This window comes from Lolium rigidum, chromosome 1 (genome assembly GCF_022539505.1).
Source record: "Lolium rigidum isolate FL_2022 chromosome 1, APGP_CSIRO_Lrig_0.1, whole genome shotgun sequence".
NCBI lineage: Eukaryota > Viridiplantae > Streptophyta > Magnoliopsida > Poales > Poaceae > Lolium > Lolium rigidum.
In genome coordinates this window covers 14,392,518-14,416,255 of record NC_061508.1, presented here as the reverse complement: position 1 = coordinate 14,416,255, position 23,738 = coordinate 14,392,518, and the positions used below count along the sequence as shown (strand labels likewise).

At 45.7% G+C, this 23,738-nt stretch overlaps 2 protein-coding genes and 1 pseudogene across 2 annotated transcripts; all 3 read left to right on the top strand.

Annotated features, from left to right (window-relative positions):
* The first annotated feature begins 5,243 nt into the window (after nucleotides 1–5,243).
* LOC124704418 lies at nucleotides 5,244–7,403 on the top strand (annotated as a pseudogene).
* Nucleotides 7,404–8,680: 1,277 nt separating this feature from the next.
* Nucleotides 8,681–13,235, top strand: LOC124667776 (methyl-CpG-binding domain-containing protein 4-like). The gene is made up of 2 exons (XM_047205027.1): nucleotides 8,681–8,774; nucleotides 12,732–13,235. The coding sequence occupies exons 1-2, from the start codon at nucleotides 8,703–8,705 to the stop codon at nucleotides 13,233–13,235; spliced, it is 576 nt and encodes a 191-aa protein (XP_047060983.1). The 5' UTR covers nucleotides 8,681–8,702.
* A 3,473-nt stretch (nucleotides 13,236–16,708) lies between these two features.
* LOC124667765 (methyl-CpG-binding domain-containing protein 1-like) lies at nucleotides 16,709–19,589 on the top strand. Its single transcript, XM_047205019.1, has 2 exons — nucleotides 16,709–16,747; nucleotides 19,086–19,589. Exon 2 carries the CDS (start codon nucleotides 19,116–19,118, stop codon nucleotides 19,587–19,589), a length of 474 nt encoding a protein of 157 aa, XP_047060975.1. The 5' UTR covers nucleotides 16,709–16,747; nucleotides 19,086–19,115.
* Nucleotides 19,590–23,738: the final 4,149 nt, after the last annotated feature.

The following is a 23,738-nucleotide window of genomic DNA, read 5'->3' as shown; positions in this document are numbered from 1 at the left end:
CGTGGGGAAGCGCAGGTTCCCGATGAGAGTAAGGAACCCGCTACGGAGGATGAGAAGTGGCTCCTTGTCCCAGGAAAGACAGAGTAAGTAGTAAGGTGATTTCATTTTCGTTATGACACTTAGCATTTTCTAATGTTTGATAATTGTGCAGGAATTTCACATACACGGGGAATGTCCGCGTGCCGTGGAGTCCGATTGGAGCTGCTATTAGGAAGTACCGGCCGGGGATGTACACTCCGGTCCTTGGGGGCGAGTCGAAGCTAGCCTACACTTGGGAAGACTTTGAGATAGCGCCTTACCCCGGCTTTACTTCCGCCGCCGACGCCGTGATCAAGAAGTTTTGGGTACGTAATGCATACTCTTTGGGTTTCGTTCATATGTAGTTGATAACCCCACCGTGATAACTCATGCCTCTCACACTTTCTCGTTATGCTTGATTGCAGCGCAATTATAGGGTGGCGACCGAGCATAAGGAGAGGGCGGACGTGATCCTCCGTAGCATGTGTCGGAAGTTGACACGGCAGCGGTGGTACAACCGGAGGATCACGTGCATCGGCCACTTCTATGCTGAGCAGGGCGTAAGGTACACAAAGCCTGAGATTGTGCAGGGACTCGCCCCGGCTATGACGATAGAGCAATTCATGTCGGTAAGTAATTGTCAATGCGATTCTATGTACCGCGGCTAACTTGCAACTATATTGTTTGTTCTTCAAATGAGTTTTGATTTTGCAGGTTGTACCACATTGGGCTGATAATAATAAGAGGGCCGCCTTCATGGAGTTGGTCAAGAATTGGGTCGGCGAAAACCCCGATTTCAAGGCCGTGAGCGACCGGAACAAGGCCAACCGTGGGAACCAGGGAACACACAGATGCGGGGAGCAGCGACGACCGATCGCTATCGGGAGCGTTCGGTACATATAAAAATGGAACAAGCTGCATTTTTTTGATTTTCGATGATATGCATAACATTTGTTTTGTGATGCAGGGGAAGAAGCTCGGGAGGGAAGTTGGTGAGATGGAAGCGTGGACGCACATGAAGCCGGTGACGCCCGGGTCCGAACGAGCCTCGGCCCGCGCCCGAGAGGTACTACGGCAAGGCCAAAGAGAGCAAGGAAAGATACTCGCGAGGAGTACGCCAAGCTCCATCCGGAGGTGGAGGACCCGATGACCGAGCCGGTCGACGAGGTGGCGATGATGCCGGCGGGGTCCGGCCAGCCGCATGGACGTCCCGCCTGCCTTGCTGGGGGTTTCAAGCCTCAGAGGAACTTCACGCAGATCAAGGCTACCCTCCCCTCCGGCAGCTACGCTACCTCCTCGCGGACTACAGGCCGTTCTCGGGTAGAGGTAGATGTAAGTCATCCACACTTTCATCCTCTGTTTTGACTCTTGTTCCCGAATGGCTATGTTGATGAGACGCATTATTTCTGAAATTGTAGACTCAGCTCGAGGAGGCCTACGCAAGTAGCTTACGAGGAGTATCTCGAGAAGATTAAGGAGCATGACCTTGTGAAAGATGCCTATGTCCAAGTGGACGAGCAACCGGATGGCGGTAAGTTTCAATCTCTATGGTTGCAAAACATCATAAGTCCCCATGTTTGAATCCGAGCAATCTCTCCCGTTTCTTGCAGAGTTTCACTCGGTTCATGATGACTCGGAGTGCGAGAGGAACCACTCCCGGAGCCACCTCATCCGGGGCCGACGCCGGTGTTCCCGTCCAAGGAGGAGTTCTATATCATGTACAAGCGTCGCCGTCGGCTGACCCCGGTAAGTTGCTAACTTGGCTAAGTTGCTAACTTGGTGTGACATGGCTAAGTTGCTAACTCCCTCCAACATGTAGGGATTGGGAGAATCCGGGAACGACACTCCTTGTGGTACGCCGATGCACCCCGGTCGCCATTCTCCCGGTGCTTCCGCCGAACCTCGGCATTTTTCCGGTTCCGGTGGCTCTCGTCGTGGTTCTACCTCCCCGAGCACCGTCGAGATACAGCGGCCTCACTTCACCGACTCGGAGCTAGCTCGTCACCGTAGCTAGATCGTCACTCGGGTGGTGCACCACCATACATTGTACTAGCTACATGACACATGCTATATGTGTAGAATGATCTATGTAGGATGACTATATGTACCGTATTGCTTGTGTGCTATATTTGTACTAAATTTGGGATTTGGTGCCATATTTGTGCTATATCTGTGATGTGAGCTATATGTGTGCAATTCGTATATGATATCGCTATTTTATATGCAATTGCTGTGCAAATGGAGCAAAATCAGGGAAATTAAAAAACAGCGTGCAAGCAATTTGTGCCGACGGTGTCACCGTCGGCACGAGCCCATAGCCGTGCCAAATGGCAGGGTCTGTGCCGACGGTGACACCGTCGGCACAAGCTGCTGCCCAGCGCGCGTTTTTTCCAGTTCAAATCAGAACGATTTCCCGCCGGTTCTGGGAAAAAAAAATGAAACTGTGCCGACGGTGAAACCGTCGGCACAAGTGGGCACGTTGACGGCAGCCGGCGTGACGGCGAGATGAGTGTGCCGACGATGGGCAGGCCGACGGCCACCGTCCAGCCGTCGGCGTACGCCTGTGCCGACGGTGTAGTGCTACGCCGACGGTGCCCGCGCGAACCCCGACGCCATCTGTGCCGACGCCGGTACGCCGACGGTCACCGTCGGCAGAGACGGTGCCGACGGTGGACTTACCTGTGCCGACGGTGCGGGGCCGTCGGCCCACGGCGTCTTCCCCGTAGTGAATCAGCGATACTTATTTTTTAAATAAAATCAGTGATGTACTTATCATATACCGGAGCGATCGAGCAGTTTCTTGCCGAGTGTACCAAGTCGAAGAAACAAAGCTCTACTTCTTTTGGGCTTTCAGTTGGGTTTGACCGGATGAATCTCAAACAAACTGGTTTTCCCCTAGGCAGCTGAGTAGAGCCTTTCAAGTGGGCTGGGCCAGGCTGGTATGTCAGGGACAGGGAGTGGCATCTTATTCATAGCCTGATGGGCTTTCCAAGTGCATGACCGTATGTATGTATAGAAAAGCTTTGGTTTGGTTAGGCCTGGTAAATGGGCTTATGGCGTATGCGTGCTTCTTTATGTCCATGATCATTAATAGTAATAATATATTTTTTTCGCGAGAACATAACATATCTTTACGGATACTTGCTAAAAAAATAATTAAATATGCCTTCTAATCTTTAGTCTCTTTCAGAGCTAAAAAGCGTGGATATCCAGATATGAGATCTAAATAAACGTAGCTTGGCGAGTGTGTACTACTCTAGACGATGTGCCTTTTGTACATAATAACTTTAAGTTTATTCTTTTTCCTCCTTTCATATTCATTTCGCTTGTCCGCGAAGTCTTGATCTCCTTGTAGTTGTGCTTGCACATGCTCAGTCTTGATCTTCTTGTAGTTGTGCTAGCTCGTACATGCTCCTGGCCAACGAGGAACTCCCATTTGGCAGAATTTTCTTTCATTGTCCTTCTGGTATCCTTCTGTTTTTTAACCTCCGGAGTTGTTCCATCGTGAGATAGGGTGTGGGTTGCGGACTTTTGTGTGCCAGCAGAGGCGTGCATCACACATACAACGTTTTCTCTAGTGTTGTCGGACCTGCACCAAAATAATATTGGGAACGCAATTTCATAATATACTAAATTCATAATTATGGAGAGGGCCACTGATCAATTAATTAGGGGGTATTGGGCTCAATCCATGGTTAAATTGGGACAGAAAGAATTTGGATCCAAGTCTTATGCAGCGGACGGAGGGAGTATAGGCTTATTCTCATGCCGACGGAGTAATGCTTAACAACTAGAGTATTGTTGTTCATTTGGATCACTCTCTCGGCTAAACAACATAGTGGAGTACCTAGTGCTTAATTGGATTGCTAACTCCATACCAGTTTATTAGGCTTGTGGTGGGATGTGTTGTGAGCAAGGTGGCTATCTATTGCGTCAGGGTTTTGTCTTCTCTTAGCTAAAATATCATCTCTTAGCAACAATCTCCCTCACCATATATTTAGGGATCTCTTATTACTAGAAACTAAAAAAACCATTGTACATCATTTATTATTATTATTTCTAGGTAACGCGGCGTGATTAAGATTAGACAGTCTTATCAAGCATTTTTCATGCCCTAAGGGGAAGAGAGAGAGAGGCAATCTCTGGTACCCAAAAATCAAGTCAATTAAATCTCCTATCAATTCGCAAATCTAGTCCAATAAATCAGCATGGAGGGAGTACCATTTTTTGTTTGGATGGATAAGTTGTCACCAACCAGATAGGATAATTTCCGCACCGAATTTATTACCAAATCTATTTTAGAGAATCCATATCCGATCTAATGAAATCCGATGGACAAGGCTATCCGTCCGAACTTGATATGGTACACGAAATAGCACTTGGATACCGTATCCAAAAAATATTTAGGATTATCCAATGGTTTTTATCAGAATGAGCCAAATTTGATCCTAAACATCGAAACTAACAGAGCATATTTAGTAGTTCGTGAGTTGACGAGTTTGTCCATTAAACAATGTCCCACTTCGAAACTTGTGAGGATACTGGGCCATTGAAGCATACGTCGGTGTTATCCTAGTCCTTGTATTTCCGTTATGGCATCCATATAAACATACTTTGTTCATGTGGTTAGGGCATATTTATTCATTCTATTGTGTCACAATATTTATTTTATAAGTATTTTTTGGAAAACTTGATTAATCAATTATTTGTTTGGTTGTATGGTTTTCCAACCAACTTATGTGCGTATATTTCGATTAAGTTTGTTTCCACTCCGAGTCCGCTCCTTTGTCGTTCCGAATTCAAGGTCTCATATATCCGTATTGGAATCCGCAACCAAATCGTTATTCGCTCCGAATCCGTCGAAAAATATGTTATATGATATGGTAACTTAAAATCTGATCCAATCCTACTACATCCCTACATGCACAGAGCAATTCCTGCCAGGGTAAAGTAATTAAGAGGGAGAGGGCCAATGGCTGGTATCAAAAAATCAAGGTAATTAAGTTTCCTGGTATTAATTAGCAAATCTAGCCAAATAAACCAGTATCAGGGGAGTACCAATTTTTAATCGGATGGATATACTCGTGAACAATATTATTGCAGAGTAGGTATTCATGTTGGCCCAATTATAAATAAACCCCTGGAGACTGACAGAAGGAAGAGCCAAACAATTTGTGATGGAGTCACGCGCCATGCCGTCGCTTCTGTACCACCGGAGCTCGTGCGCCGCCGTATTGGCCGTGGTCGTGCTCCTCGCCGCCTACACGCTCTCAGGGGCCAGGGCGGACCACGCTGGTGACGAGATGACATTGCTGGGTGGCATCGGAGAAGACGCCGGCGCTGATGCCGATGGGTTCCCGTGGAGCAACGCGATGCTGGAGTGGCAAAGGACCGGGTACCATTTCCAGCCGAAGAAGAACTACATGAACGGTATTACTTCTCATGGATTTTTCTCAAGGTTTGATATAACTATGGAGAAACCAACTGACTGTCTAATTTTTTTGCTGGTGGCCGGCGGCGTATGTACTGCGGCGACATGCATGCATGAATATATGCAGATCCCAGCGGTTAGTACGTTAAGATATCGATCGACGGCCGATGTTCTGTCGGTCTATCACTGAACTATTGACACAACGTGCAGGTCCAATGTACTACCGTGGATGGTACCACCTCTTCTACCAGCACAACCCCAAGGGCGCCGTGAAGGGTGACATCATCGCCTGGGGTCACGCGGTGTCGCGGGACCTGGTCCGCTGGCGCCACCTGCCCCTCGCCATGGTTCCGGACCACTGGTATGACATCAAGGGCGTCATGACGGGCTCCACCACCGTCCTCCCCGACGGAAAGGTTGTCTTGCTCTATAGCGGGAACAGCAACACGTCTGAACAGGTCCAGTGCCTCGCTGTCCCAGCGAACCCTAGGGACCCCCTTCTTCGCAGGTGGACCAAGCACCCTTCAAACCCCATCCTTCGCGCGCCCCCGGGCATTGGTATCAAGGACTTCCGCGACCCCACCACCGCATGGTTCGACAAGTCTGATCACACGTGGCGCACCGTCATTGGGTCCAAGGATGACCATGGCCATGCCGGTATTGCCATGACATACAAGACGAAAGACTTTCTTAGATACGAGCTCATCCCAGGATACTTGCATCGTGTCAATGGTTCTGGCATGTGGGAGTGTGTCGACTTCTACCCCGTCGGCGGCAATGGCAAGAACTCATCGGAAGGGATGTTGTACGTGATGAAGGAGAGTAGTGACGATGACCGACATGACTATTATGCGCTGGGCAGGTACAATGCAAAGGCCAACAGGTGGACACCGTTGGACCCGAAGGCAGACTTGGGGCACGGGTTGAGGTATGATTGGGGAATGTTTTATGCGTCCAAGACATTCTATGATCCCGCGAAGCGACGACGCGTGCTGTGGGGTTGGGTCAGAGAAGCCGACTCCAAGCAAACCGACATTGCCAAAGGATGGGGTTCAGTTCAGGTAACTATCTATATATCCATATCATTTGTTTACATTGAATTTACAATCTGTTCGTTATGTCGGGTGGGGTGCTAGCCATTTTATTACTAAAATAAGAACCATTTTTTCTCATGTTTTATTCTTCATTTTTTGATGTCAATATGCATTCTTGAGTGAGGGTCTAACCTGTTATGAATTATTGAACTAACAAATTAATGTTGTATGGCTTGCGTGCAGTCGATTCCGAGGACCGTGGCACTGGACGAGAAGACTCGGACGAACCTTCTCCAATGGCCGGTGGAGGAGGTCGAGACCCTTCGCCTCAATTCCACTCACCTCAGTGGCATCATCATCGATGCTGGCTCCATCTTCTCTATCAACCTCCGCCAAGCCGCTCAGCTTGACATTGAAGCCTCCTTCCGCCTCGATGCCTCCGTAGTTGGCGCCCTTGACAAGGCCGAAGGTGGCTACAACTGTAGCACCAGCGGTGGCGCCGCCAACCGTGGTGCCCTTGGTCCCTTCGGCCTCCTTGTCCACGCTAACGAACACCATAGTGAGCAAATGGCGGCGTACTTCTATGTGTCTAGGGGCCTTGACGGGGGCCTCCAAACCCACTTCTGCCACGACGAGTCACGGTCGTCCCGGGCCAGGAGCGTGGTGAAGCGTGTGGTGGGCAGCACCGTTCCTATGCTCAACGGGGAGGCTTTATCTGTTAGGATACTTGTGGATCATTCGATCGTGGAGAGCTTCGCGATGGGCGGAAGATTGGCAGTGACGTCACGGGTGTACCCATCAGAGGCCATTTATGCGAAGGCCGGGGTGTATGTTTTCAATAACGCCACCAGTTTCTCGTCGCTGTAGAGAAGCTCGTGGTGCACGAGATGGATTCGTCAAAGAAACATGTGCGGGATTAATTTACTTCATTTATTTCGAAGTTTCTTGTCAAAATTGTTTCACAAATAGATAAATATACTGTAGTGTTACTCTCTCTACTTAAATCCCACCGAAAGAAAGATACAGGTGTCATGTGCCAAAGTACAATACAATATTATATGCTCCGGGTTTACGGATGGGCTTGGTATCGATTTTTGTGAGGACGATCATGTCCGTGTATCCGCATAAAACCCTACCGTCCCGTGTAACCTCGAGATCCACCCCCCTTCCCCAACCGAATAACTGACCTTGATTTCGTCGCCCAACTGCCTGTGTCGTCGAGAGTTTTCGACGACATCCGCCTCACTTTCGAGCATGTAAATTAAAGTCAACACCGACACCACCTAAATCGGACTATATTAAAATCAACACCGATGGCGCTATCAATTTTGCCGATGCCAATGCAGGTGCTGGAGGTGTTGCACGCTCCTCAAACCGCCTTATTGGTGTTTGGAGCAAGCCTCTTCTCGGAATCACGAAACCTCTCATTGCTGAGAGCATGGCTTTGCGTGACGGGGTCATCTTCGCCAAGATTCGTGGCCTCACGGGCGTGATAATGGAGGCAGACTGCATAGAGCTGGTCAACCTGTGTAATACTCGCCATATTTCTTGTTTGATTGTGGCTCCTCAACGTGCCAAGTTTCTCCTAGGCGTCGCGAGCAGCCAACCAGGTTCTCGCTGCGGCGTGCGCGACAAGGGAGCTCCCCCTGGCATGGTGAACTCCTACTTGTTGGCAGCGGTGCTGTGAGCGCTCCTACGCCGGGCATGGCGTCGCCGGCGTGCTCACATCATGGGAGCAAAGGTACTATGTTAACGTGCTAATTCTGATCAATTTCGTTCATATAGTTCAGGAACAAGAAAAGAAGTGGACACTGTCCTCATCGATCAATCTGTAACAGAAAAAGCTCAGCCGTCGTCTCAAAGGTTAGAGCAGTAGAAAGCAGAAACTACCAGATGCCAGCCAGAGCTGCCCTAATCTTCTCTCTTTTTCCTCCCAATTTTAAGCCCGTGGACTTTGACGTATGATGGCACGTCAGTTCCTAGAGTTTTTCCCCTAGCTAGGTCATTACTGGAAAGCAGTAAGTGAAATACGTAGTATTATGCTCCGTATTTACGGTCGGGGTTGGTATCGATTTAGGCGAGGACGATCGTGTCCGTCTATCCTCGCCCCGACATTCCCCCTAAAAACCCTACTACCGACCGTCCCGTTTACCCTCGATCGAGATCCAACCCCTTCCCTTCCCCATCCGAAGAACACGCGCCGCCGCGAGTCTCCGACCATGTCAACCTCACTGTCGACCATGTCTTCCCCTGCGCCGGTTCCAGTTCCAGTCTCGCCGGGGCCCTCTCAGGTCCGCGCGCTTAACCTTCATTCCCATCCATGTTTGGTTGAATCCGTTGCTGTTTGTGGGCGTAGGTCTGGTTGCATCTGGTTGTCTGATCTGGTAGGGATGGGTGGGTTATGATCTTGATTTGCTTGGTAAAATTATCTACGTCCTGGATCCGCGAACATGAATGGTGGCTATTGAGAATTTTGGTGATTCCGCGCACATGTCTTGTAGGCGGGAAAGGATTCATGGTAAACTTTGGCCCTTGAAAGCTGAATTGTGAAACAAGGCTCAGCCTGGTTGGCTTCCATGGGCTGATGCGTCTCAGCCCGTCGGGGTTTTAGTCTCCGCACTCGCAACTTGGTGCCGTGCACACCAAGCTTTAATTTGGAAAAAAAACGAGGGGCTCTTCCCCCTCTAGCCTAGCTTTTTTTTTAAATTCTGTTAGGCTGTATTTATGCGCAGTACCGAAATTATAGTCGTGTCGCTTTGGACTATTTTTGGCAGGCATCTGAGCAGGTCAGAACCAACTTAAAATAGCTTTATGGTGTTCAATAAAAAGACCGCAATCAACCGCGCGCGGTCGATTTGGACACCTGTCGTCCCAGTCCTTTGCCGTGAGGCGGTTTGTTTGCCGAAGGTTACTCCATTTTGCCGAGTGCCCACTTCCATATTTGCTCAGTGCCTCCTTCATGCCAAGAGGTTTTCCAGGCACACAGGCTTATATATAGCATATCTGCCCTGGTGAAAAAGCACTTGGCAAACGACTAGATTCTGGCAATGAGAGGATGGAGAATTGTGAAGTTTATTTCCAATCACCCCAAGGGCTTACATAGTCCCCATCTTTTGTCAAACATGCTTACACAGTGTCCGTCCCATGTCAAACGTGATAACTTATATAGATTACATACAAAGTGTGTAGGCTTTCTACTGATCCATATGTTCATGGAAATATCTACTGCAACAGTGTTGGCCTATTTGCAGTTCATGGAAATATCTACTCGCAACTTGGTGCCGTGCACACCAAGGTTTTAATTTTAAAAAAATGAGGGGCTCTTCCCCCTCTAGCCTAGTTCTTTTTTATTCCGTTAGGCTGTATTTATGTGCAGTGCCAAAATTATAGTCATGTTGCTTTGGACTATTTTTGGCATGCATCTGAGCAGGTCAGAACCAACATAAAATAGTTTTATGGTGTTCAATAAAAAGACCGCAGTCAACCGCGCACCATCAATTTGGACACATGTCCCGGTCCTTTGCCGTGAGGTGGTTTGTTTGCCGAGGGTTACACCGCCTTTTTGCCGAGTGCCCACTTCCATTTTTTGCTGAGTGCCTCCTTCATGCCAAGAGGTTTTCCAGGCACACAGGCTTATATATAGCAGATCTGCTCTGGTGAAAAAGCACTTGGCAAACGACCAGATTCTGGCAATGAGATGATGAAGAATTGTGAAGTTTATTTCCAATCACCCAAGGGCTTACATAGTCCCCATCCTTTGTCAGTCATGCTTACACAGCTAGTGTCCGTCCCATGTCGGACGTGCTAACGTATATAGATTACTAACAAATTGTACATGTAGGCTTTCTACTGATCCATATGTTAATGGAAATATCTATTGCAGCAGTGACCTATTTGCGCTTCCTAAGATTGCATGACAACATATACATAACCTAGACCATTACGTAACTAACAATAGCGAGCAATGGTGCCAACATGAAAGTAATTTTGTGTTTCCCAATCAATATAACTAAGGAACAGAAAAATGATTACAACAATTGCCCCTTTAGGCTATGCTGATGACAACATTAGAAGAAATAGCTGATGAAAAAACTAGCTGTTCTATGATATTGTCCAGCCAAAGACAACTTTCGGCATGGAAACCAAATTTATTTATGCAAATGAATTTTGTTGATTCAGCACACATGTCTTGTAGCCGGGAAAGGATACATGAAAAACTTTGATCTTTGAAACATCTGAATTGTGAAACAAGGCTTAGCCTGCTGGTTTGGACTGGATGATGCCTCCTGGCCTTCTCAGGTTCGAGTCTCCGCACTCGCAACCAGCTGTTGTGCATACCAATATTTGAGGTGAGGCGGTTTGTTTGCCGAGGGTTACTACACCTTTTTGGCGAGTGCCCGCTTCCATTTTTGCTGAGTGCATCCTTCATACCAAGAGTTTTTCCAGGCACACGGGCTTATAGTTATAGCAGGTCTGCCTGGTACAAAAAGCACTTGGCAGACGACTAGATTCTGTGAATGGAGAGGATGGAGAATTGTGAAGTTTATTTCCAATCACCCCAAGGGCTGACACATAGTCCCCATCTTTTGTCAAACATGCTTTCACAGTGTCCATCCCATGTCAGACGTGCTAACGTATATAGATTACAGACAAAGTGTACATGTAGGCTTTCTACTGATCGATATGTTCGTGGAAATATCTATTGCAGCAGTGACCTATTTGCAGTTCTTAAGATTGCATGACAACATATGCATAACCTAGACCATTACGTAACTAACAATAGGGAGTAATGGTGCCAACATGAAAGTAGATTTAGTAATTTTGTGTTTCCCAATCAATATAACTAAGGAACAGAAAAATTGATTACAGCAATTGCCCGTTTAGGCTATGCTGATGAAAACATTAGAAGAAATAGCTGATAAAAGTATCTGTGCTATGACATTGTCCAGCCAAAGACAACTTTCGGCATGGAAAGAAAATCTATTTATGCAAATGAATTTTGTTGATTCCGTACACGGATCTTGTAGCCGGGAAGGGATACATGATAAACTTTGGCCTTTGAAATATCTGAATTGTGAAATAAGGCTTAGCCTGGTGGTTTGGACGGGATGATGCGTCCTGGCCTTCTCGGGTTCGAGTCTCCGCACTCGCAACCAACTGTCGCGCACACCATTCTTTTAAAGGGAAAAAAGCCGACAGGCTCTTCCCCCTCTAGGCTAGTTTTATTTTCTGTTAGGCTGAATTTATCTGTAGTACCAAAATTATAGTTGTGTCAGTTTTGGACCATTCTCCGCATGCATCTGAGTAGGTCAAATCAGCATAAAATAGTTTTGCGTTATTCTAAAAAAAACTGCAGGAAACGGAGGTCAATTTGGACACCTGTCCCCAGTTTTTTCGAGAGCCATTTTGTTTGGCGAGAGTACTCCGCCTTTTTGCCAAGTGCCTCCTTCATGCCAATAGTTTTTCCAGGCAACACAGGCTTTGCCTGCGCTGATGAAAAAACACTCAAGGGCACATGGCAAACGGCCAAATTCCAGTAACGAGAGGATAAAGAATTGTGAAATCTATTTCCAATCACCGAAGGGCTTACACAGCCCCTATCTCTTGTCAGATATGTTTACACAGTCTCCGTCCCATGCCAAACATGCTAACTTATATAGATTATACACAAGTGTGTAGGCTTTCTACTGATCCATATGTTCATGGAAATATCTATTGCAGCAGCGTTGACCTATTTACCGTTCATAAGATTGCATGACGACATATACATAACCTAAACCATTATGTAACTAACCATAGAGAGTAATGGTCCCAATATTAAAGTAGATTTAGTAATTTTGTGTTTCTCAATCAACAGAGCTAAGGAAAAGAGAGCAATCGATTAGAGCAATTGCATCTCTAGGCTCTGCTTATGACAACATTAGAAGAAATAGCTAATGAAAAACTAGCTGTGCTATGACATTGTTCAACCAAAGACAGCTGTCAGCATGGAAAGCAAATGTATTTATGCATCTAATTTATAATTTGATTGATAAATTGCATGAATGGCTATGTTAGATGTGTTGGCGCTGTACGCATTTACAAACACAGTTTGCACTACGCTCCTAACATACTGCCAGTATTAGGTTGCTATGGTTTTTTTTATTTGTGCTTTTTTAGTAATCTCTATAAATACTTCAGATGAATTTGCTTGCCTTTCCTGATGGGATATAACAAAATACTTACAAGGAACCTTCTTATTTTGGCAGAGAAAACGAGTTTCAAGGGAATCCATTGGCATGTATGCAGTACAGTGTTGTGAATGTAGAAAATGGCGTACGGTTCCAACGAAAGAAGAATTTGAGACCATTCGTGAGAACTTCAACGATGATCCATGGTTCTGCACTAAAAGACCTGGCTGCTCATGTGAAGACCCTGCAGACATTGAGCATGATAGCAGCCGCATTTGGCTCATGGACATGCCCAACATTCCAAAGCCTCCACCCAAGACTGAGAGGCTAGTGATTCTGAGACGTGATCTGGCTAAAACGGATGTCCACTATGTCCTGCCAAATGGGAAGCGTGCGAAGGGCACAGAAGACGTGCAGAAGTTTCTCGACGCAAATCCAGAGTACAAAGACAGCTTATCAGTTGAGAGCTTCAATTTTACACTACCCAGGATTGTTGAGGAGACTGTTTCGGACAGCTCTGCATGGAGAACTAAAAGGGCTAAAAGGCGGGGCAGGAAAAATGCTTCGAGCCGCAAGAACTAATTATGTCAGAAAATACTACACAACTGTTCATGTGCCTACATCTTGAATGAACCTACATTGAAGGTACTAGTAGTGGCGATGGTACATGGTTCTACAGTAGTGAAGTCGGTTTTTCTCTCCATGATGTACTGTTTTATAAGGATCCGTGGTGTGACTCCAAGCACTTTAATGCAGTGTATGTCTTCCTTTTTATGCATCAACTTGTGGTAAAAGTCTGAGATGCTTGATAAGGCCACGCTCGGTGGCCTTCTTGACGTCCTTGTACAAGTCCTACTCCATGCACCATCTGCCCAAGACATCTTGGGGCATACGTATGGTATCAGATGTACCTTTGCCGTTGCAGGCCGGCAAAGAGGAAGCTCTCACCAGCAGGGCTGTGCGGCAAACATGTAGTGCCGTTGCTTAATTGGGCTTCCGGTAATCACTGGTATAGATCGGGCTGTCACATGTGGCTGAAATGGTTCGTCACACACGATAAACTAATGCATCACTATACAAGGGTAAGCGATACAACAAAAGAGTTGCGTAACCATGTCTGATGGGCATCCTTGCGCACACGATTATTTTTTTATCCAACCGTGTGCGAATATGATGGCCTTCGCAAACGACTTTTCTTTTCTGAGCATGTGGGTTTCGTACGGTCGCAAATGTCTTCTGTTTCTAGTCGTATGTGTTCATCTTATTTTACACACAAACTACTAGTACTCGTAGCAAATGTGTATTCAGCTTAACACTCATGGAAGTATGGTACCAAATCCCAATTATATTTCAAGAAGAGATAGATTAAATAAAGAAAAAAATTTGTAGCTTTTCTTGGTTACGTGTTCATCCCCACGATAATATGGTTTTCAACATGCAAATATTGCTCAATCCAGTCGTGATACTCCTTCTCCCATAAAGAGAGAAGCTGCACCATGCAAATATTGCTCAAAGGATCTGAAAATACAATTCCAAATGTTTTTCAATGTGAGAATGTTATACAAAAATAAAAATGATTATCACATATGCCAATTAAAACAACTAATCACTTCCGTGCAACTTCATATGGCTTTAGCCTCCTTATTTTTTCTTAGAGCTAGGTGTTTCTGCAGATAATTATCATGAATGTGAAGAAGCTATCATATATTTTTCATCTTGTAATCTGCATTCATATGGTTAGAGAACATACCGACATAACACGGAGCTGTAAAAAGAACGGGAGTGACGATACAATGTTGCTGTCGCATGCATCACCTTGCCTTATTCTTATGCGAGTGTTACCAAAATAAGATCATTATCATACAAGTATAGAATGAAAAGATATTATTATAGATGGTAATACAAAGCCGGCCTAATGCATAGGTAGATCTAACACAACCATACAAAACTATACAAGTTCATTATTATACAAGTTCAGTTAACAAATAATCTATAGATGTGGAGTAATTAAAAAAGACCATATTTAGTACATATACTACATAGCTAAATCTAAAGTACAAGACTACCCTAATAGCAAACTAAATAACAAATCAACCATGTATAGATAGATCTAACAAGTTAACAAATCAACCGATTTATTTCAAGGATTTAAGAAAGACAAATGACTAATTTAACAACCTGCTTTGCGATGGAGCGCGACGGCGCCAATACCTCTGGGTAAGGAGGCCGTGCATCTCCACTCGCGTCGATGAATAAAACGTGACGATGCAGATGCAGCGCCACCAGCTCCCCCGTCGCTGTAGAGAAGCTCGTGGTGCACGAGATGGACTCATCAAAAACACATGTGCAAGATTAATTTCCTTCTTTTATTTTGAAGTTTCTTGTCAAATTTGTTTCATAAATAGATAAATATACTGGAGTGTTACTCTCTCGACTTCTGTAATGGCATGCGGCCCACTAGATCCCACCAAAAGAAAGATTTACGGATGGGCTTGGTATTGATTTAGGTGAGAACGCTCATGTCCGTGTATCCCCATAAAACCCTACCATCCCGTTTAACCTCGAGATCCACCTCCTTCCCCAGCCGAATAACCGATCTGATTTCGTCGCCCAACCGCCAGCGCCGCCACGAGTTTCCAATGATGTCCACCTCACTTTCGAGCATGTCAATTAAAATCAACACCGACGACGCTATCAATTTTGCCGATGCCAATGCAGGTGCTGGAGTTATTGCACGTTCCTCAAACCGCCTTATTGGTGCTTGGAGCAAGCCTCTTCACGAAATCACGAACCCTCTCATTGCTGAGAGCATGGCGTTGCATGACGGGGTCATCTTCGCCAAGATTCGTGGCCTCACGGGCGTGATAATGGAGGCAGACTGCATAGAGGTGGTCAACCTCTACAATACTCGCCATATTTCTTGTTTGATTGTAGCTCCTCTTTTAATTGAGATTCGTGAGTTAGCTTCTTCATTTATTTATTTTGATATTCAGCATGCATTAAGAACATCAACTACCCGGCGCATCTTTTTGCAAAGCGTGTGAGCACTTTGAATGTGACTGAGAGCTGGATGGACGAGACTCCTAGTTTCCTGTTTAGCTGCCTTCTTGCTGACTATCCGGCGAGCGCTTATGTTTGGATAAACCTCTTCCAATTAACCGCAAAAAACTGAATCCAAGGAAATAGTTACGGGCTGACGTGCAGTTCGACGTGGAAGGTCGCTGGGTCAAAAAATAGGCGAGAGCAGCCATTCCCATGATCCCATCATCGATCCCGGCCATGTTTCCGAGGGTCAAAAAATAGGCGAGAGCAGCCATTCCCATGATCCCATCATCGATCCCATGTTTCCGAGGCTAGGGGCCGACGGCGTACAGGTCGGCGGCATAGCCGTAGGGGCTGGCACGAGCGGTGACGTGCCTCTTGGCTCCGCGACGTGCCAACAAGTTTCTCCTAGGCTTCGCGCGAGCAGCCAGTCAGGTTCTCGCTGCAGCACGACAAGGGAGCTCCCCCTGACATGGTGAACTCCTTGTTGGCAGCGGTGCTGTGGGTGCTCCCTCGCCGCCATGCTCACATCATGGGAACGAAGATACTATGTTAACCTGGTAATTCTGATCAAGATCGTTCATTCGTTCATATAGTTCACAAACAAGAAAAGAAGTAGAATAAGCGCAGGTGTCGTCTCAAATGTTACTACAATAGAAAGCAGAAACTACCAGAGACCACCAGAGGGAGCTGCCGAAATCTTCTCTCTTTTTCCTCCCAATTTTAAGACCGTGGACCTTGACGTATGATGGCACGTCAGCCCGTAGAGTTTTTCCCCTAGGTCTTTACTGGACTGGACAGCAGTAAGTGAAATATTATGCTCCGTATTTACGGACGGGGTTGGTATATCGAGTCCGTCTATCCCCGCCCCGACACCCCCCCTAAAAACCCTACCGGCCGTCCCGTTTACCCTCGAGATCCACCCGAATAACCGGCCTTGGTTTCGTCGCCCAACAACGCGCACGCGCCGCCGCGAGTTTCCGACCATGTCAACCTCACCATCGACCATATCCTCCCCTGCGCCGGCTCCGGCCTCGCCGACGCCCTCTCAGGTTCGCGTGCTTAACCTTCTTTCCCATCCATGTTTGGTTCCGTTGCTGTTTGTGGCCGCGCGTTGGTCTGGTTGCATCTGGTTGTCTGATCTGGTGGGTTATGATCTTCATTCAGCTGCTAAAATTATCCACGTTCTGGATCCGTGAACATGAATGGAGAATCTTGGTGATTCCGCGCACATGTCCTGTAGGCGCGCGGGAAAGGATCCACGATAAACTTTGGCCCTTGAAACATCGGTCAGGCTGAATTGTGGAACAAGGCTCAGCCTGGTCCGCTTCCGTGGGCTGATGCGTCCTAGCCCGTCCGGGTTTGAGTCCCCGCACTCGCAACTTGGTGCCGTGCACACCAAGCTTTTAATTGGAAAAAAAAAGAGGACTCTTCCCCCTCTAGCCTAGTTCTTTTATTATAGTCATGTCGCTTTGGGCTATTTTTGGCAAGCATATGAGCAGGTCAGAACCAACTTAAAATAGCTTTATGGTATTCAATAAAAAGACCGCAGTCAACCGCGCGCGGTCGATTTGGACACCTGTCATCCCAGTCCTTTGCGGTGAGGCGGTTTGTTTGCCGAGGGTTACTCCACCTTTTTGCCGAGTGCCCTATCCATTTTTGCTGAGTACGGCCTCCATGCCAAGAGTTTTTACAGGCACACAGGCTTATAGCAGGTCTGCCCTGATGAAAAATCACAACCGACCAGATTCTGGCAACGAGAGGATGAAGAATTGTGAAATTTATTTCCAATCAACCAAGGGCTTACATAGTCCCCACCATATTTTGTCAAACATAGTTACACAGTGTCCGTCCCATGTCAAACATGCTAACTTATATAGATTACAGACAAGTGTGTAGGCTTTCTACTCATCCATATGTTCATGGAAATATCTATTGCAGCGGTGCCCTATTTGCAGTTCTTAAGATTGCATGACAAATAATCTAGACCATTACGTAACTACCATTAGCGAGTAATGGTGCCAACATTAAAGTAGATTTAGTAAATTTGTGTTTCCCAATCAATAGAACTAAGGAACACACAAATTGATTACAGCAATTGCCCCTTTAGGCTATGCTGGTGAAAACATTAGAAGAAGTAGCTGATTGAAAAACTAGCTGTGCTATGACATTGTCCAGCCAAAGACAACTTTCCGCATGGAAAGCAAATTTATGTAGGCAAATGAATTTTGTTGATTCCGCACACATGTCTTGTTGCGGGGAAAGGATACATCATAAACTTTGCCCTTTGAAACATCTGAATTGTGAAACAAGGCGTAGCCTGCTGGTTTAGACGGGATGATGCCTCCCGGCCTAGCTTCTCGGGTTCGAGTCTCCGCACTCGCAACCAGCTGTCGTGCACACCAATCTTTTGAAGGGAAAAAACCGACAGGCTCTTCCCCCCTCTAGGCTAGTTTTATTTTCTGTTAGGCTGAATTTATGTGCAGTATCAAAAGCTTTGGAGTTTGGACTATTCTCCACAGGCATCTGAGCAGGTCAAACCAGCGTAGAATAGTTTTGTGTTATTCTAAAAGAAAAACTGCAGGCAACCTAGGTCAATTTGGACATCTGTCCCCGGTGTTTGCCGAGAACACTCGTCAAACTGATGGGCACATGGCAAACTGCTAGATTCCGGTAATGAGAGGATGAAGAATTGTGAAATCTATTTCCAATCACCCAAGGGCTTACACAGCCCCCATCTCTTGTCAGACATGCTTACACAGTCTCCGTCCCATGCCAAACATGCTACCTTATATAGATTATACACAAGTGTGTAGGCTTTCTACTGATCCATATGTTCATGGAAATATCTGTTGCAGCACGGGTGACCTATTTGCCTTTCTTAAGATTGCATGACGACATATACATAACCGAAACCGTTATGTAACTAACCATAGAGAGTAATGGTCCCAATATTGAAGTAGATTTAGTAATTTTGTGTTGCTCAATCAACAGACCTAAGGAAAACAGCAATCGATTAGAGAAATGGAGTCTCCCGGCTCTGCTGATGATAACATAAGAAAAAATAGCTGATGAAAAAACTAGCTGTGCTATGACATTGTTGAACCAAAGACAACTGTCGGCATGGAAAGCAAATGTATTTATGCAACTAATTTATGATTTGGTTCTTGATAAGTTGCATGAATGGCTATGTTAGACTTGTTGGGGCTGTACGCATTTACAAACACAGTTTGCACTACGCTCCTAACATACTGCCAGTATTAGGTCGCTATGAGTTTTTTTTATTTGGGCTTTTTTAGCAATCTCTATAAATGCTTACTTCTGATGAATTGTTTGCCTTTCCTGATGGATACCACAAAATACTTACAAGGAACCTTCTTATTTTGGCAGAGAAAACGAGTTTCAAGGGAATCCATTGGCATGTATGCAGTACAGTGTTGTGAATGTAGAAAATGGCGTACGGTTCCAACGAAACACGAATTTGAGACCATTCGTGAGAACTTCAACGATGATCCATGGTTCTGCACTAAAAGACCTGGCTGCTCATGTGAAGACCCTGCAGACATTGAGCATGATAGCAGCCGCATTTGGCTCATGGACAGTCCCAACATTCCAAAGCCTCCACCCAAGACCGAGAGGCTAGTGATTCTGAGACGTGATCTGGCTAAAACGGATGTCCACTATGTCCTGCCGAATGGGAAACGTGCGAAGGGCACAGAAGACGTGCAGAAGTTTCTCGACGCAAATCCAGAGTACAAAGACAGCTTATCAGTTGAGAGCTTCAGTTTTACACTACCCAGGATTGTTGAGGAGACTGTTTCGGACAGGTCTGCATGGAGAACTAAAAGGGCTAAAAGGCGGGGCAGGAAAAATGCTTCGAGCAGCAAGAACTAATTATGGCAGAATATACTACAGACCTGTTCATGTGCCTACATCTTGAATGAACCTACATTGAACCTACATTGAAGGTACTAGTAGCGATGATCCATGGTTCTGCAGTAGTGAAGTCGGGTTTTCTCTCTGTGATGTTGTACTGTTTTATAAGGATCCGTGGTGTGACTCCAAGCACTTTAATACACTCCATGACTTCTTTTTTATGCATCAACTTGTGGTAAAAGTCTGAGATGCTTGATAAGGCCACGATCGGCGGCCTTCTTGACGTCCTTGGACAAGTCCTACTCCATGCACCTTGGGGAATACGTATGGTATCAGATGTACCTTTGCCGTTGCAGGCAAAGAGGAAGCTCTCACCAGTTGGGCTCTGCCGAAAACATGTCGTGTGTTGCTTAATTGGGCTTCCGGTAATCACTATAGATCGGGCTCTCACACGCGGCTGAAATTACCTATCACTATACAAGGGTAGGCGATACGACAAAAGAGTTGTGTAACCGTGTTCGATGGGCATCCTTGCGCACATGATTTTTTTTTTTGATCCAACCGTGTGCGAATATGACGGTCTTTGCAAACGACTTTTCTTTTCTGAACATATGGGTTTCGTACGTCCGCAAACGTCTTGTGTTTCTAGTCGTATGTGTTCATGTTATTTCGCACACAAACTACTAGTACTCGTAGCAAATGTGTGTTTCGCTTAACACTCATGGAAGTATGGTACAAAATCCCAATTATATTTCAAGGAGAGAGAGATTAAATAAAGAAGATAATTTGTGGCTTTTCTTGGTTACGTGTTTGTCTCCACGATGATGATGTACCTTGTAAGGATATTGGTAGCATCACCATCGGCTTGGAACACATTGAAGGGCACAATCCAGTCGTGATACTGCTTCTCCCATAAAGGTAGAAGCTGCAACATGCAAATATTGCTCAAAGAATCTGAAAATACAATTCCAAATGTTTTTTAATGTGAAAATGTTATACACAAATATAAATAATTATCACATATGCCAATTGAAACAACTAGTCACTTACGTGCAACTTCGTATGGCTTTAGACTCCTTATTTTCTTAGAGCTAGGTGTTTTTGCAAATAATTATCATGAATGTGAAAAAGCTATCGTATATGTTTCGTCTTGTAATCTGCAGCCATATGGTTAGAGAACATACCGACATAACACGGGGCTATAAAAAGAACGGGAGCGACGATAGGATGTCACACGCATCACATTGCCTTATTCTTATGTAGTGTTACTAAAATAAGATCCCTATCATACAAGTATAGAACGAAAAGATATTATTATAGATGGTGCATTTGTAGATGTAACACAACTATTCAAGACTATACAAGTTCACTATTATCCAACTTCGGTTAACAAATAATCTAAATAATCTATATATGTGAAGTAATTAAATAATCTACATATACTACATAGCCAAATCTAAAGTACAATACTACCCTAATAGCAAACTAAATAACAAATCAACCATGCATAGATAGATCTAACAAGTTAACTAAATAGCAAGTTAACAAATCAACTGATTTATTTCAAGAATTTAAGGAAGACAAATGCTTAATTTAACAACCTGCTTTGCGATGGAGCGCGACGGCGTCAATACCTACTGGGTAAGGAGGTCGTGCATCTCCACTCGCGTCGATGAACAAAACGTGACGACGCAGATGCTGTGCGTTGCCGATGTGGATGTACATCACATTGGCGATGCAACACCTTATCGGCGTTGGCTCTGACCAGATGCCCTTCTGATATAGCTAGCAAGAACAAAAGAGGCAGTGGCTGCTGTTGTGGGGAATGTTGTGTGGTCTGGTGATGCTGCCCCCTTTTATAAGGTAGGGTTCCACTAAATGGGACCTGACGGGACCTGAACATTGCACACAGAATTTGGGAGAAAACTGTGTGCGGCATTCACAAACGACAGATGCCGGAGTATTGGAAAGTGTGCGTGATGTGATAATCTTCGCAAACGGTAAATAATAGGAAAATTACGTGAGAAAAGTACGCACACAATTGGGATATTCTTCTAAATATATATATATACATATTTACAAACTGTAGTACACGACAAGAACATTTCATATATTTACATATATATTTAGATCCTAAATATACTCGTCGTCCTCGGGGATGACGACTGGGCCCGGGCATTCGGTTTTAACCAAAAAACTGTTACGGTTTTTCAAGGTTTTTGACGATTCGGGTAATAAGAAATGATGATACCGGCATGAAGGCCGAGGTGAAGCCCAATTTCAGGACTCCACCTAGCTAGTTATCTTATTTATTTTATTTTATATGTATGATCATATGTGGGCCAAATAAGGTTTTTATTAAGTTGAGTCAGTTTTGGTTTGGGCCTGTCCAAACCAAGTTAGAGAGGCCCACAAGGGCTAGCCGGCCAACTCCCTCATATAAGAGATGGGGTGGCTAGGTTTAGGGTTAGAACTAGTTTGAGTTAAATCTAGAAGCTATCGTGTGTGTGCTTGGTGAAGCATCCCTCCAGGGACAGCGCCGTCGTTTATCTATTATAGTTGCTGCAGAGGTTCTTGTGTTCATAAAGGATTGTAGTGTTGTGGTCTTGAGGCGGGGTGATCTTCATCATGTTGTTTGCTAGATTTATCACCTACTTCAGGTTGCATTCCGCGCGTAATTGGAGGTATCTATCTACCGGGTTCTCGCTGTGAAAGATCGGGCAACACCTGAGGAGGATCTACTGGGATTCCCCCCTTATCATGTGGTACCAGATTTCTAGGTTGCTCACGGCGAGGTTTTGTTGATCGATCTCAATGGATCGGTTTGCATCGAAGGGGATTGGCTCAAGATAGAAGGAGATTGAGGTGGACGAAGTTTTCTGCTGTTGGGGCGCAGTTTTCCACCGTTTCGGGCAGTTTTTGCTGGCAGAATCGCGAATTTCGAGGTTTGGAATCGGGAAGAAGATGCAGTTTCGGGCAGCATCCGGTGCCAGGACCGGCCAACCGGCCCCAGGCCCGGCCAGACCGGCCGTCCCGGCAAAAACCGGCATGTACGCCAGTGCCAACCGGGGCGATGTCCAGGGGGCTCCGCCTGTTAGCCCGGTTCACAGCCCAGCCAGACCTGGCCCCCCAAGCCGGAGCATCTGGCTCCTAGGCCGGTCCAACCGGCTCCCAGGCCGGACAAACTGGTTCCCAGGCCGGCGCAACCAGCTCCCAGACCGGCGGTTCAGCAGTCTTTCGCGACAGATTCATTTCTAGGCGATGTTTTGGGCATGCGGTGTTCTCAGGGAAGAAGTCTAGTGTTTTTTTCAATGATTATCTTGACATCATGAAGGGAGTAGAGCGTCAGGCATCCAAGCTTCGTTGGTATCTACACCGTCTTGTGACAGTTGAGGAGTATCAAGATTGGGAAAGGAACATGGAACTGGGTTTCAATTGATGTCGCATATACAATGGGAAGTTCAGTGGGTATCATGCATTTGTTCTTGCTCACCGACGTGTGGACGAGGAAGTAGACCCTTGGTGGTGTGATTCGGTTGAAAGAGGAGAATTTTCTTATATTTGGGAGGACTTCAAAACTTTTCTTTGTAATGGTTTCGTGTTACCGTATATGGAGACAAGTGAGCAGCCGCCTAGAGTTGTGCATGCAATGGAGGAAGTTGGCAAGAGCATAGTTCATATTCAGGAGGTTGCTCTAGTACAAACAGTCACTGAGAGCGAGGTGTTATCTTCAGAGGAGAAGGAACCTGGATCTGATACCATGTGTCCTATTGTGACTATGGAGGAGGATGTACAATTGAGTGAGCTGAATATGCAACTCACGAAGGTACAAGATGATGCTTGCAAGACAGTTGACAAGGGTCAGCGATGGAGTTTGTTTCAAACTCAGTGTGTTATAAAGGGCAAGGTTTGCAAGTTGATGATTGATGGAGGTAGGTGTACTAATGGCATAAGCAAGGCGATGTTGGCAACATTGGGTTTGTCTACATGGCGTCTTCCTGAACCTAAACGTCTTGAGTGGTTGAATAGCTATGGTATGCTAAAAATTACTCATAAGGTGCGTGTAGCATTTATAGTTGATGACTATGTTGATGAGATAGAGTGCGATGTGTTGCCATTGGTGGTGTGTGGATTGCTACTTGGGCGTCCATGGCAGTATGATCGTAA

Excerpts from the sequence above, each read along its gene's own strand:
- LOC124667765 (XM_047205019.1), top strand. The coding sequence starts at position 19,116 with ATGTATGCAGTACAGTGTTGTGAATGTAGAAAATGGCGTACGGTTCCA.
- LOC124667776 (XM_047205027.1), top strand. The coding sequence starts at position 8,703 with ATGTCAACCTCACTGTCGACCATGTCTTCCCCTGCGCCGGTTCCAGTT. Across the intron at positions 8,775-12,731 it reads TCTCGCCGGGGCCCTCTCAG|AGAAAACGAGTTTCAAGGGA; the intron begins GTCCGCGCGCTT and ends TTATTTTGGCAG.